The 11207-nt window shown below is 62.2% G+C and overlaps 5 protein-coding genes across 5 annotated transcripts; 3 read left to right on the forward strand and 2 right to left on the reverse strand.

The window, feature by feature from the left end:
- Positions 1–672: 672 nt before the first annotated feature.
- On the forward strand, positions 673–3065 carry RHTO_01387 (G2/mitotic-specific cyclin 1/2; the record flags this gene model as incomplete). The annotated part of the gene is made up of 6 exons (XM_016415069.1): positions 673–678; positions 869–1096; positions 1163–2017; positions 2078–2617; positions 2674–2892; positions 2952–3065. 6 exons carry the CDS (start codon positions 673–675, stop codon positions 3063–3065), a joined length of 1962 nt encoding a protein of 653 aa, XP_016272859.1.
- Positions 3066–3646: 581 nt separating this feature from the next.
- RHTO_01388 (calcium calmodulin-dependent protein kinase) lies at positions 3647–5634 on the forward strand (the record flags this gene model as incomplete). The annotated part of the gene is made up of 9 exons (XM_016415070.1): positions 3647–3680; positions 3807–3850; positions 3991–4010; positions 4078–4256; positions 4365–4507; positions 4589–4656; positions 4718–4824; positions 4910–5240; positions 5307–5634. The coding sequence occupies 9 exons, from the start codon at positions 3647–3649 to the stop codon at positions 5632–5634; spliced, it is 1254 nt and encodes a 417-aa protein (XP_016272860.1).
- A 234-nt stretch (positions 5635–5868) lies between these two features.
- Positions 5869–8344, forward strand: RHTO_01389 (lipase, class 3; the record flags this gene model as incomplete). Its single annotated transcript, XM_016415071.1, has 9 exons — positions 5869–6297; positions 6355–6427; positions 6484–6550; positions 6603–6810; positions 6872–6998; positions 7077–7235; positions 7317–7411; positions 7492–8053; positions 8130–8344. The coding sequence occupies 9 exons, from the start codon at positions 5869–5871 to the stop codon at positions 8342–8344; spliced, it is 1935 nt and encodes a 644-aa protein (XP_016272861.1).
- A 359-nt stretch (positions 8345–8703) lies between these two features.
- Positions 8704–10118, reverse strand: RHTO_01390 (S1/P1 nuclease; the record flags this gene model as incomplete). Its single annotated transcript, XM_016415072.1, has 4 exons — positions 8704–8903; positions 9017–9330; positions 9424–9651; positions 9703–10118. The coding sequence occupies 4 exons, from the start codon at positions 10116–10118 to the stop codon at positions 8704–8706; spliced, it is 1158 nt and encodes a 385-aa protein (XP_016272862.1).
- Positions 10119–10455: 337 nt separating this feature from the next.
- RHTO_01391 (uncharacterized protein) lies at positions 10456–10952 on the reverse strand (the record flags this gene model as incomplete). The annotated part of the gene is made up of 3 exons (XM_016415073.1): positions 10456–10649; positions 10706–10814; positions 10950–10952. The coding sequence occupies 3 exons, from the start codon at positions 10950–10952 to the stop codon at positions 10456–10458; spliced, it is 306 nt and encodes a 101-aa protein (XP_016272863.1).
- Between the last annotated feature and the right edge of the window lie 255 nt (positions 10953–11207).

Raw genomic sequence — 11207 nt, forward strand, 5'->3', positions numbered from 1 at the left:
ACACTTCTTCGGCTCGGTATGCGCGCGAGTTGAGTGAGCAACTCCGGCGGCGCGAAGAAGGAACGCGGAGCGACGGAGCGGCGCGATGAGATGGCTCGAGGCAAACGCATGTACTGGCGGTCGCGAGCGCGTGCGGTCCGAGGGTGGTCGCCAGGTCTTGCAAGAGCTGGACTTGGCTTCCTTGCGCTCGTCTGCAGCGAGATGGGCGAGAACCAGGGCAGCGAGCCAGCGAGGTTGACATTCGAGGAGGAAGCGAGCTTAAGTGCGACGACGACGCCTTCGCAGGGGACACTTGCAGTACCTAGAGAGTGTCACAGAGCTATTAGCTGGTCTTATCAAGCCTGTACGACTTCAGCGAACGTGTGGGAGTGGCTGCGAGCGATGTCAACTTCGCGTCGAGGTCACGTGACGCGCCCAACCCTGGCCCCTCTGGCTCTCGCTCGCCTCCTGTCCTCTCGCTCCCGTCGCAACTCGCGCGTGCACCTGCTGCTGCCGCCAGACTCGCCTGTGTACCCTACTCGACACCGCAGACTACCCACCGAGCACGCCCAGCCCCGCGCCAGTCGCCAGCGAAGCCCTCGCCTCGTCTCCCTCGACCCGCAAACAACCGCCTCGCCCGCCTCACTCGCCTCTCGCACGGGCACGTACGCCCACCCAGTGCATCGACAGACTATGGCTGTGCGTACCACTTACCCTCACACCCGCGCACGGGGCGAGAAAAACTGACGGGCCTCGCTCAACACCGTCACGTCCGCGTCCCGCTCTCGCCTCTCCGCAAACACACCCAAACACACTCCCTTCGCGCCCGTCTTCTTGCTCCACGTCACGCTCGGCCTCACTCTGTCACTCCTCTTGTCGACGCATGCAGACTCGCCGCGTCACCCGCCGCTCGCTCACGAACCAGCAGGTCGAAAACGACCTCGCAAACCGGGTTGGAGGAGGGCCTGCGCGCACCGCGTCGGCTGCTCACGCTGCTGGGCCAGTAAAGCAGGGTGTCGCGTTGGCAGTGACGGGCAAGTCGGCCGCGGGAACGTCGGCTGCAGCGGGATCGAGGCGAACAGCTGTCGGGACTTCGAAGGGAGTGTTGGCCGACAAGGTGCGTCTGCGCGCCAGCTCTTGCAGATACAGCGCACCGCTGACACTCCCTCGACGTTGTGCGCAGACTGCCGCTGCTAATGCTGCCGCCGGGACCGCCGCCGCGCGAGGAAAGCGCTCGGCCTTTGGAGACGTGACCAACGGCAAGGGTGCCTCCAAGTCGCAGCTCGCCGTCGCGGGCCCGTCCAAAGCCATCGCTGCGTCGTCCAAGGCTGCTGCGCCTGCTCCTGCGGCTGCGGCAACGTCATCCAACACGGTCAAGCGGACGTATCGGACGCGGTCGTCGACCGGCGGCGTCAAGCAAGAGCCTGCGGACGATGCGGCCGGCCTCGAGTCGGATGCGATGGCCATCGACGAGGACGTCAAGCCCGCCGCGAGGCAGGTCCGCGGTCTGCGCAAGCCGACTGCCGGCGTCAAGGCTTCGACTTCGACCGCCACCACTGCTGCATCTCGCCGCCCTCTCGCCACCAAGCGCGCGAACGTCCCGGCCGCCGGCACGAGTCGAACAGCTGCTGCTGCCGCTGCGAAGGCGAAGACAACCCCTCCCGCTGTCCGCGCCGCGCGGCAAAGACGCGAAGAGGCCGAGGCGAAGCACCGCGCTGCGCTTGCCGAGCTCGAGTCTGCGCGGAGGGTCGAGGAGGCCGAGTTGAAGCGTGCGAGGGAGATCGAGGAGCTCGACTTGGAGGACGGCGGGCGGCGCGCGAAGAGGCAGAAGACGAGCGAGCCTGAGCCGCTGGAGTATGTCGATGAGGACGACGAGGACGAGGACGCGGTCGACTATGAGCAGGCGAGGGTCAGCAAGTGGGAGACTGAGGTGGAGGAGAAGCCCAAGTGGGTCGACTTGGACGCCGGCGACGAGGAAGACCCGCTCATGGTCTCGACGTATGTCGTCGAGATCTACGAGTACCTCCGCGAACTCGAGGTGCGTGCGGGACGTGCTATCCATGCTGAGACTGTCGCTGATCCGCCTCACGCTGCGCAGCTCACGACGATGCCCGATCCGGATTACATCTCGAACCAGAGCGAGGTGACATGGAAGATGCGCGGGATTCTCGTCGACTGGCTCGTCGAGATCCACACCAAGTTCCGCCTGTTGCCCGAAACCATTTTCCTCGCCGTCAACATCCTCGACCGCTTCCTCTCTGTCCGCGTCGTCTCGCTCGTCAAGTTCCAGCTCGTCGGCGTCACGGCCCTCTTCATCGCCGCCAAGTACGAAGAGGTCGTGTGCCCATCGGTGCAGAACTTTCTCTTCATGACCGACGGAGGCTTCACCGACGAGGAACTCCTCAAGGCCGAGCGGTACATCCTCGGCATCATCGACTTCAACCTGTCGTACCCGAACCCGCTCAACTTTCTCCGCCGCATCTCCAAGGCCGAGGGCTACGACATCCAGTGCCGCACCATGGCCAAGTACCTCATGGAGATCTCGATCGTCGACCACCGCTTCATGGCCGCCCCGCCTTCGCTCATCGCCGCTGCCGCGACCTGGCTTGCACGCCGCGTCCTCGAGAAGGGCGAGTGGGTGAGTGCGCAGTTCTGCCACCGCTGAGAACGACGTTGACGATCTCGCTTCCGCAGGACGCGAACTTGATCCACTACTCGGGCTACACGGAAGACGAGCTCAAGCCGACCGCGCAGCTCATGCTCGACTACGTCGTCCGCACCTCGCCGCACCTCTCGTCGTGGGCGCAGAGTCTCGCCGAGGGCGAGGAGGCGATCGAGAACCCGCTCGAGTCGAGCCCGATCGAGCACGAGCAGGAGCACCCGAACTTTGTCAAGAAGTATGCCGCCAAGAAGGTGCGTTCTGCTTTCTCCCTTCGACTTGCGAACGATGCTGACATTGGCAACGTTCACAGTTCTTCAAAGCTTCGGTCGCCATGCGCAAGTGGGCCGAGGCGGAATACGCACCCGAGCCGTACTACGACGACGACGGCGAGCTCCAGCGCCGTGCGGTCCCGCTCGAGCTCTGACTGGTCGACGTCTTCGAGTGGGCGGTCAAGCAGCGCGAGCTGTACGAGTACGGCTCCCTGCGCTACCGCCAACTCGACTTCCTCCTCTTCGCCTGCATCTTCCTCATCGCCCTCCGCTACCTCGAACTCCTTGTTCAGTTTGAAGAGCTCGTTGCCGAACTCGACGAAGACCACATTGCCTACCTCAACGAGTGCGACGACTTCTCCTCCGACTACGACCCCCTCGCATGACCCCCTTGACGATACCCCTCTCCCTCCCGCTTGTTTACCTCCCCTACCCGTTTCCCCTGCGCATGTTCACTCCCCCGTTCGGTTCTTTCGTCGCTCATTGTCTTCATCATCCAGCTTTGCATCGTGCCTCCCCTCACGCCTAAATATCCTACTCGCCTTTGCCGCGCTTGTTGAAACGCACGACCCAGTCGACGCGGCCCTCCTCGTAGCAGTTCGTAGACGCCTGGAGAGTGTTGCTGGCCTTGCTAGTCGCTGGCGAACTCTTTCACCTCCACCGCGAGAAGTTCCCCGCTTCCTGGCGTCCTTTGCTCTCGCTCCTCACATTCTCGCTGACCAGCAGCCTCGCCTGAATGGGCATCCTCGACTCGCTGCACCACCAGCCAGGTGCGTGCTCGCCTTGCTTCGTCTCTCCCGCTCTCCCTCGCCTCCTCTCCGCCCCACTTCTCGTCGCAAACTCGTTTTTCCTGCCCACAACGCTCGAGCTGACTGTCCCGTGACTCGTGTGCGCAGAGAGCTATGCGCGCAAGAAGAACTACAAGTTTGAGGGCGTCTTGGTGAGTGGTGACGCTCGCTCTGCAATGTGGTCGCGAGGAGCGGGAGATGATGCAGTAGACTGGGCGGCTCGCGCTAGAGGATAGATGGGTCACTCAGGGCCTTGTACTGGAGGTGCTGACTTATCTCATGTCGCTCGCAGGGCCACGGCGCTTTTGGCGAGTGCGTCTCTCCCCCCTCGTCCGCTTCGCACCCAAACTCATCCCTGACCTCACCTCCCCTCTTACAGAGTGAAACAAGCAACCTGGTCTCCTCCACCCGGAAACGCGCACTACGACGACGCGCAGAAAGTCGGCGGGCACATCGAGGTTGCTGTCAAGGTCGTCAAGAAGAAGGCGTTGAGGGGGGATTTGCAGGCTGTGCTGGACGAGATTGAGGTCTTGTCGGGTTTGAACCATCCCAACATCGGTGCGCTTGCGCGTTCCTCGCTTCCCGAAAAGTCAGGCTCTCGAGGCTGGCCTTGGAGGTAAGACGCTGGTTGCGAACTCACGAAGGCCGTAATCCTCGCGCTCGCAGTCAAGCTCTACGACCACTTCGAGTCGCGCGACAAGTACTACCTCGCGTTCCAACTCGCTTCGGGCGGCGAGCTCTTCGAGCAGATCTCGAGTCGCGGAAAGTACACCGAGGGCGACGCGGCAAAGGTCATCAAGGATGTTTTGGTGCGTCGGCGCAACTCTCTCAGTCCTGCGCTGTACCTTCTACATGGCGGTGAGCTGATCAGGCCATCCGTCGATGTACAGGAAGGAGTCAAGTACCTGCATTCGCACAACATCGTCCACCGCGACCTCAAGCCCGAAAACCTTCTCTAGTCTGTTCCGTTCCACTGCCTGGCTTGCCGAACTCTATGCTGACTCGTGAACCTCACCCAGTGTCCGCCCTACGTCCGACCAGATCGTCATCGCCGACTTTGGCATCGCGAAACACCTCGACGACGGCGAGAGCTTGACGAGTTTGGCGGGCAGTCCAGGTTACGCAGGTGCGTCGAGAGACTCGCGCAGACTCTGAGGAGTGTGCGTCAACAGTGCACATCGCTGATTCTCTGCCGAGCTTCTCGTCGCCAGCCCCCGAAGTCCTGCTGCAGAAACCGCACGGCAAGCCCGTCGATCTGTGGTCCGTTGGCGTCATCACCTACACCCTCCTCTGCGGCTATATCCCCTTCCGATCGACCGAGACCCGGCAGCTCATCGAAGAATGCAAAGTCGCCAAACTCGAGTTCCACGAAAAGTACTGGAAGAACGTCTCGGCCGAGGCAAAAGCATTCATCAAAGCGCTTGTTAAGCCGAACCCGGGGGATAGGCCGACGGCGGAACAGGCGTTGAAGCACAAGTGGCTGGTTGACGCGCTCAACAAGGAGCACGAGCACGACTTGAGCGCTGGATTCAAGGCGAACTGGTGCGTTCCGCGCTCTCCGCGGCGCTAGGCGAGGCGAAGCATACTGACTGCCGTCTTCGCCCGCAGGACGCCGAGCCGCAAGTGGAAGCAATCGATCAACACGGTGATGGCGGCGCAACGCTTCGCCAGAGCGACTCGAGGTGCCAAAGCAGGCGCCGTCGACGGGCGCCGCGGATCCGACTCGACGGACGAGAGCGACGACGACGGCTTCCACACGGCCGAAGACGAGGAGGACGAGCGGCATGCGCGGGTGCGGTCGAGGGAGTTGAACGCCAAGGAGCATGAGAGGCAGCGCGGCGAAGGCCGGGAGGGGCGGACGAGTGCGGAGCGTGACAGGCAGCGGAATGATGCGCTGAACGCGGTCAGTGACGGTGTCGAGCAGCTGTCGCTGTGAGCGAAGGGGATTGTCGATATGCTGTGCCAGCATTTTTGGGTCGCCGGTTCCGTCCCTCCGCTGTGTAGTCGTTTGTCTATCATTCCACTGCCATTACTACACTCTATAGATCCGTAAACCAGCCGTAACTCCTTTGGGCGAGCGGACTTGCCTGCGCACCGCCCTCGCTCTCTTCTCGTTCCCTTCACCTCGACACCGCTCGTGCGCCTGACGGAGCACACCAAGGCACGCAGAATGAGCACCTCAGCCACCTCGTACGCTCCGGCAGCCCCTCCGCCGTCTGTCCCGCGCGTCCACGACGCTCCCGCTCGCGATGAGCGTGCTTGCCTGCACGCGCACCTCAACGACGTCGGGCGCATCAAGACCCACCCTGCTGGGCTCCGTTCGAGGTTCCGCGACTTCTCAAAGCGCAACATCGTCGCCGCCTACGCCCTCTTCCTCGTCCAGGGCACCCTCAACTGGCTCTCCGCCTTCATCTTCTCGCCCGCGACCGCCTTCACCGATCCCGTCAACACTCTGGCCACTTTGATCATCTACCCGGTCATCAACATCGTCCTCGGCGTGCTCGTCGCCGTCCTCTACGTCGGGAGCAAGTTGGGAGGAGGATGGGTCATTCAGCTCATCTCGGACAACTACGCCGACGGCTACTCGATGGCCAACTGGGTGCGTGCGAGCTCCTTTTCAGCCCTTGGTACACACCGACTGACCAAGTCCGGACAGGCCAATCCCGACATCTTCTGCGCTTCGAGCCGCGAGGCGATTGACGCCGCTCGTCCTTTCCTCACCGGCCAAGGTGCGTATGAGGCTGGCTCTAGCGGTGAAGCAATTGACCTGACGCTACGCTCGCAGTCGCGACGACGAAGGCTCAGCAAGCTGACCCGGGCGAGCAGGATGCCGACTTCACGCAGCTCAAGACGTGCGTCCCGCCTTTCTTGCTCTTCTGCCTGCGCGACTGACTCTCCGCCCAGCGTCCGCACCTTCTCGGTCCCGCTCGCCAAGGCGCTCCTCCTCATGTCGTCAATCGTCTACGAGCGCAACGACAAGCTCGTCAAGGAAGCCGCCGACATCTTCGACCGCACTCAGAAGAAGTACACGCCGGGAACGCACGCCTACGACGTCGAGATGAAGCGTGCCGAGGAGAAGCTTCTCGAGAGCGAGGCCAAGATCAAGGTTCAGGTACGCTTTTCGACGCTTTTCCTCCTCGTCGAGCGAGACTTGACCTTCTTGACTTGCGCAGGCTGCGAGGTGGAACCTCGCCTACGACGGCATCTCGGACCTCTCGACCGTCTCCGGACCGTTCGCGTCCATCTTCTACACGCCGCTCGGGTCGTCGGACAGGCCCTTCATCGTCCTCTGCTTCAAGGGTGCGTCCTGCTTCACAAGGCTTGCTCCTTTCCGACAACTGCGTCGAAAGAAGCTAACCAGGCCATGAAACCGCACAGGCACGACGCCCGTCCAGTTCTCCGAGTGGCTCGTCGACGCCACCATCTCCAAGACCTCGGCCGCCGTCTTCTTCGGTCCCGGCTCTGGCAAGGCTCACTCGGGCTTCTACGACGACCTCTTCGTCCGCAACGACGGCGACGGAGGCTCTGACGGCTACGGTGCGTCGGATCGCTTTCAAGTCGTCCTCTCATCTTCCGCTAAGAGCCGGACTGACTTTCATTGTGGCTCCGTTGTTGCAGGATCCATCGTCCGCACCCTCCGCCACATCGCCGGCAGGATGAAGGCGAACAGCAAGTACAGCCAGACCGAGCACAAGATTCCGCTCTTCGTTACGGTCAGTTTTCGCTTTTCCTCCGCTCCCTTCCCCCGCGGTCCTCGCTTCCGTCGCTGAATCCGTACATGAACTGCCTGCAGGGCCACTCGCTCGGCTCGGCCCTCGCCTCGCTCTGCTTCGCCCGCTTCCTCGCCTCGGAGAATGACCTCGGCGCGGACCTCGACCTCAAGGACTGCTACGTCTTCGGCACTCCGCGTCTCGGCGACGGCGACTTTGCGAGCGCCTTCGAGCACAACCTCACGACGGCGCTCGACCGCCCCAACATCCTCTGGCGCGTCAGGAACCACGTCGACATCGTCTGCTCCGTCCCCCCCGGCGTGACCGACGCCGAGTCCCTCCGCGGCACCGTCTCGTCCTCGTCGCTTCTCAACTACGCTCACATCGGCCCCGAGATCCGCCTCTTCCCCGTACTCCCGTACAGCCCGCCGTACTGGAAGGCCAACGAGCTCGGCGCCTTCCACGAGGCCACGGAGGTTCAGGTCACGGGCGGACATGCGAGTCAGCAGGAGTTGATGCAGCAGGGCGGAGGGCTTGACTTGAGGAGGACGAGCGCGAGGGTCGGCGCGATCGAGGGCTCGAGGGGCGGGAAGAACTGGCTTCGCTGGGCGATGGCGGCTCTCCCGTCGCCTTTCTACGACCACCGTGCGTTTGACTCGCTTGCCTGACGCCTGCTTCACGTCGTGCTGACGCTTCACCCCCCGCGACGCAGTCCCAGCAGTTTACTACGCGCACCTCTCGAACCTGATCAACTCGTCCCGCTCGACGCCCATCTCGTCCGGCCGCCTCGCCGCCTCGCTCAACGCCTTCGCCGACCAGACCGTCCAAGACGCCAAGAACCTCTCTGACTTTTTCGGTGTCGAGGCCGGAAAGGCGGAGGAGGTCGTCAAGAGCGGTGTGCAGCGCATGAAGAGCGAGGCGCAGCAGAGGTTCTAGGAGCGTCAAGAGACTCGCTTGCGGAGGATGGACGAGCGCGTCTAAACGGAGGAAGGAAAGACGAATCGCTTAGGTTTCGAGTCGCTCGGTTTTCTCGCTTCTTCTTGTCAGTACCGCTTGTTGCCGTTCACATAGTTTGCATCGTAGCATCGCTTCCACTGTACTTCCTGAGCGCTTGACGGAGGAGCGGAGGAAGCGTGAGTGAAAGGAAGGGAGCGGGACGTGAGAAAGCGTTCACCCTGGCATGCTCAGTTCCTCGTCATTTGAGCGACCGTACCGAGATCGAGCGAGTGATAGCGACGATAAGTGATACAAGCACCGCGCAGCGGGATAAACCCAACTCTACTTCAACCTTCTACTCACCACCCCTCCTCCATCCACCTCAAATTCACCAACCCCTCCACGCCCTTCTCCTCCTTCACACCCACCAGATGCTCGTAGAGTAATTCGGGCGCGTTCGTGAGGGCCCATTGTTCGGCGTAGGGACGGAGGAGGGTGTTGAGTACGGCCGCGAGGCGGAGACCGGCTTGTGTTAGGAGACGCTCGAGGGTGAGGGAGTCTGTCGGCGAGGAGCAGGGCGGTGATGTTAGCCGCAAGCGTAGCGGAGAGAAGGGAGCCGAATGATAGAGGAGGTGAGGGAAGGGAAGGAGCAGAGGAAAGGAGCGGACGCACTCCTGATCTTGGCGTAAAAGTTGCTCCTCCCTCCGATCTCCTCCAACGGCTTCCGCTCCATTTCGTACCCCTCCGGAAAACCCATCTCACACGTGGTCCTATGCGTCTCGGTAGCCCATGTGAAGGGACAGACGACGTCGTCTGCGCCGAGGTTGAGGCGGATCTGGTTGAAGGGCGGAGAGATGGAGGAGGGGGAAGAGCAGGTGAACCAGGAGGGGAGGGAAGTGCGCCACCAGGACCGGACGCCTTCCCAGAGGAGGAGACGGATGTAGGGGTCGTAGATGCGGCCTGTGAGGGCGTCTTCGATCTGTTTGCTGCGGTTTGCCGGCCATTCTTTCACCATGTCAGCGCCCGCCAGTGCGTGGACAGGAGAGGAGACAAAGCCGCAAGAGCGCAAGCGAACGCACCTCGGCACCGGCCTCGTATAATTCCTCTGCTCCCTCAACGCCCTCGCGATCAACAACCCGTCCCACACCGAATGCATGTTGCTCACCCTCCCTTCCCACAGAACTGGATCACCGTTCCCGCCCCGCTCGCGCGAGGTTAGGTGCAGGGGCTGGTGGATGTCGCCGAGGAAGTGGATGAGGAAATTGAAGGAGGGCCAGCTGTGCATCGGTTTCGTCGACGAACACGCCCTGTCAGCTCGGAGGGAAGAGAGACGAGCGAGAAAGACGCGCGCGACGCACTCGTGCGGGTTGTCCTGCAACCTCTGCGAATAATTCCCCACCGCCCTCAGTACATCATGTTCCGAGTTCCACCCTCCGTCTCCCCCTTCCCCACCTTGCTCCATGCTCTCCGGCCACGCACAAACCTCAGGCGGCCTATCCCCCTTCCAACCCGTATAATGCAGCCCATTACTCCAGCCTCTATACTCCGGCAATCCCTTTATCCTGTCCGCCCAGCTCGCGAGAGGAGCGAGGTGGCCTCTCGACCAAGGTGGGAGGAGACCTGAGTCGGGTGAGCGGATGTAGGAGAGGATTAAGGGGTGGAGGTGGATCTCGGAGAGGGTTGCGACGATCTCGTGGCCGGCTGCGCCCCAGCCCAGAGCTGGGGAGGCGAGTGAGAGGAGTGTGAGGGGGAGTAGGAGGGCTGGTAGACGCATTGGATGAGTGTGAGAGGTGTGAGCGGGTGCGGGAGATGAAGATAAGAGGGATGTGGGGGGAGGATGAGGGCGGGTGGTGAGAGCGAGCGAGGGCCGTTAGAGCGTTTCTAGCGTAGCTCAAATTCTCGGCAAGTAGCTTGGGAGACAGCAGCGGCGAGACGAGCGCGACGAGTGAAGTTGAGGAGGTCAAGAGGAGAATCGAGGCTCCGGTCTCTCGACTCAAAAGCCAGCACATCTGGGTCAAGACAGACGCTTGCGAGTCGCAACAACACGAGGAACTACGGGACAGACGAGCGAAAAGGGAGGGGAAAAGGGAAAAGAGGACGTGGTCCCTCGCTCAGAGTTCACCCGCCGCGCCCTCCTCGTTCAGCGACGCCTGCAACTTCTTCAGTTCCTCGCGACTCTTGGGCTGCTCGAGGTTCTGCAGCTTGTCGTTGTCGGGAACGTGCGGGGCGTTGCCGCGTCCGCCCATGATGTTCTCCGGGCGATTCGGGTCATGGAGGTGCTGGAGGGTCGGGGCGCCGCCGAGACCTGTTTGTGGCAACGTCAGGGGGAGTGCGAGGCTGTAGAAGGGTGAGGGGACGCACCGGGGGTGGCCTCTGCGTCTGAGCCGGGGAAGTTGGGAGGGGGGACGTTGTCCTTTGCCGGGTGAGGCTGGATGGTGAACTCTTGCTCGGTGTTCTGGTCGTTTGAGGCCTGCTCGCAGGAGTCGTGGCAAGGTAGCGAGAGGTCAAACGGAGCATTCAGAGGGGGTTGTCGAGGATTCGCAAGCGACGAGGGAACGAGGGTCAGCGGCGCTTCGACGACGAGTGCAGGTTGGACGGTGCGCACCATTGTGTCTGTGTGGGTGAGTCTGAGTCTGTGATAGCTTGTGGGAAGCAGAAGGAGAGAGCGAGAGAGCAAGAGTGTGAAGGGGACGAAGCCAAGTCGATGACGAGGGCAAGGAGGGCTGCTCGATGCCAGCCGTAAAATCAGGCAAACCCCAGTAATTCTAGTTAGAATGTAACAGCCTACACAGTGTCAAGCCCACCCACCCGCGCTGCGTTGTCGTCGAGTTGAACCTCCCCCTCCTCGTCCTCATCACTGTCG

The sequence above is a fragment of the Rhodotorula toruloides genome, assembly GCF_000320785.1.
Source record: "Rhodotorula toruloides NP11 unplaced genomic scaffold Scaffold13, whole genome shotgun sequence".
NCBI classification, from domain to species: domain Eukaryota; kingdom Fungi; phylum Basidiomycota; class Microbotryomycetes; order Sporidiobolales; family Sporidiobolaceae; genus Rhodotorula; species Rhodotorula toruloides.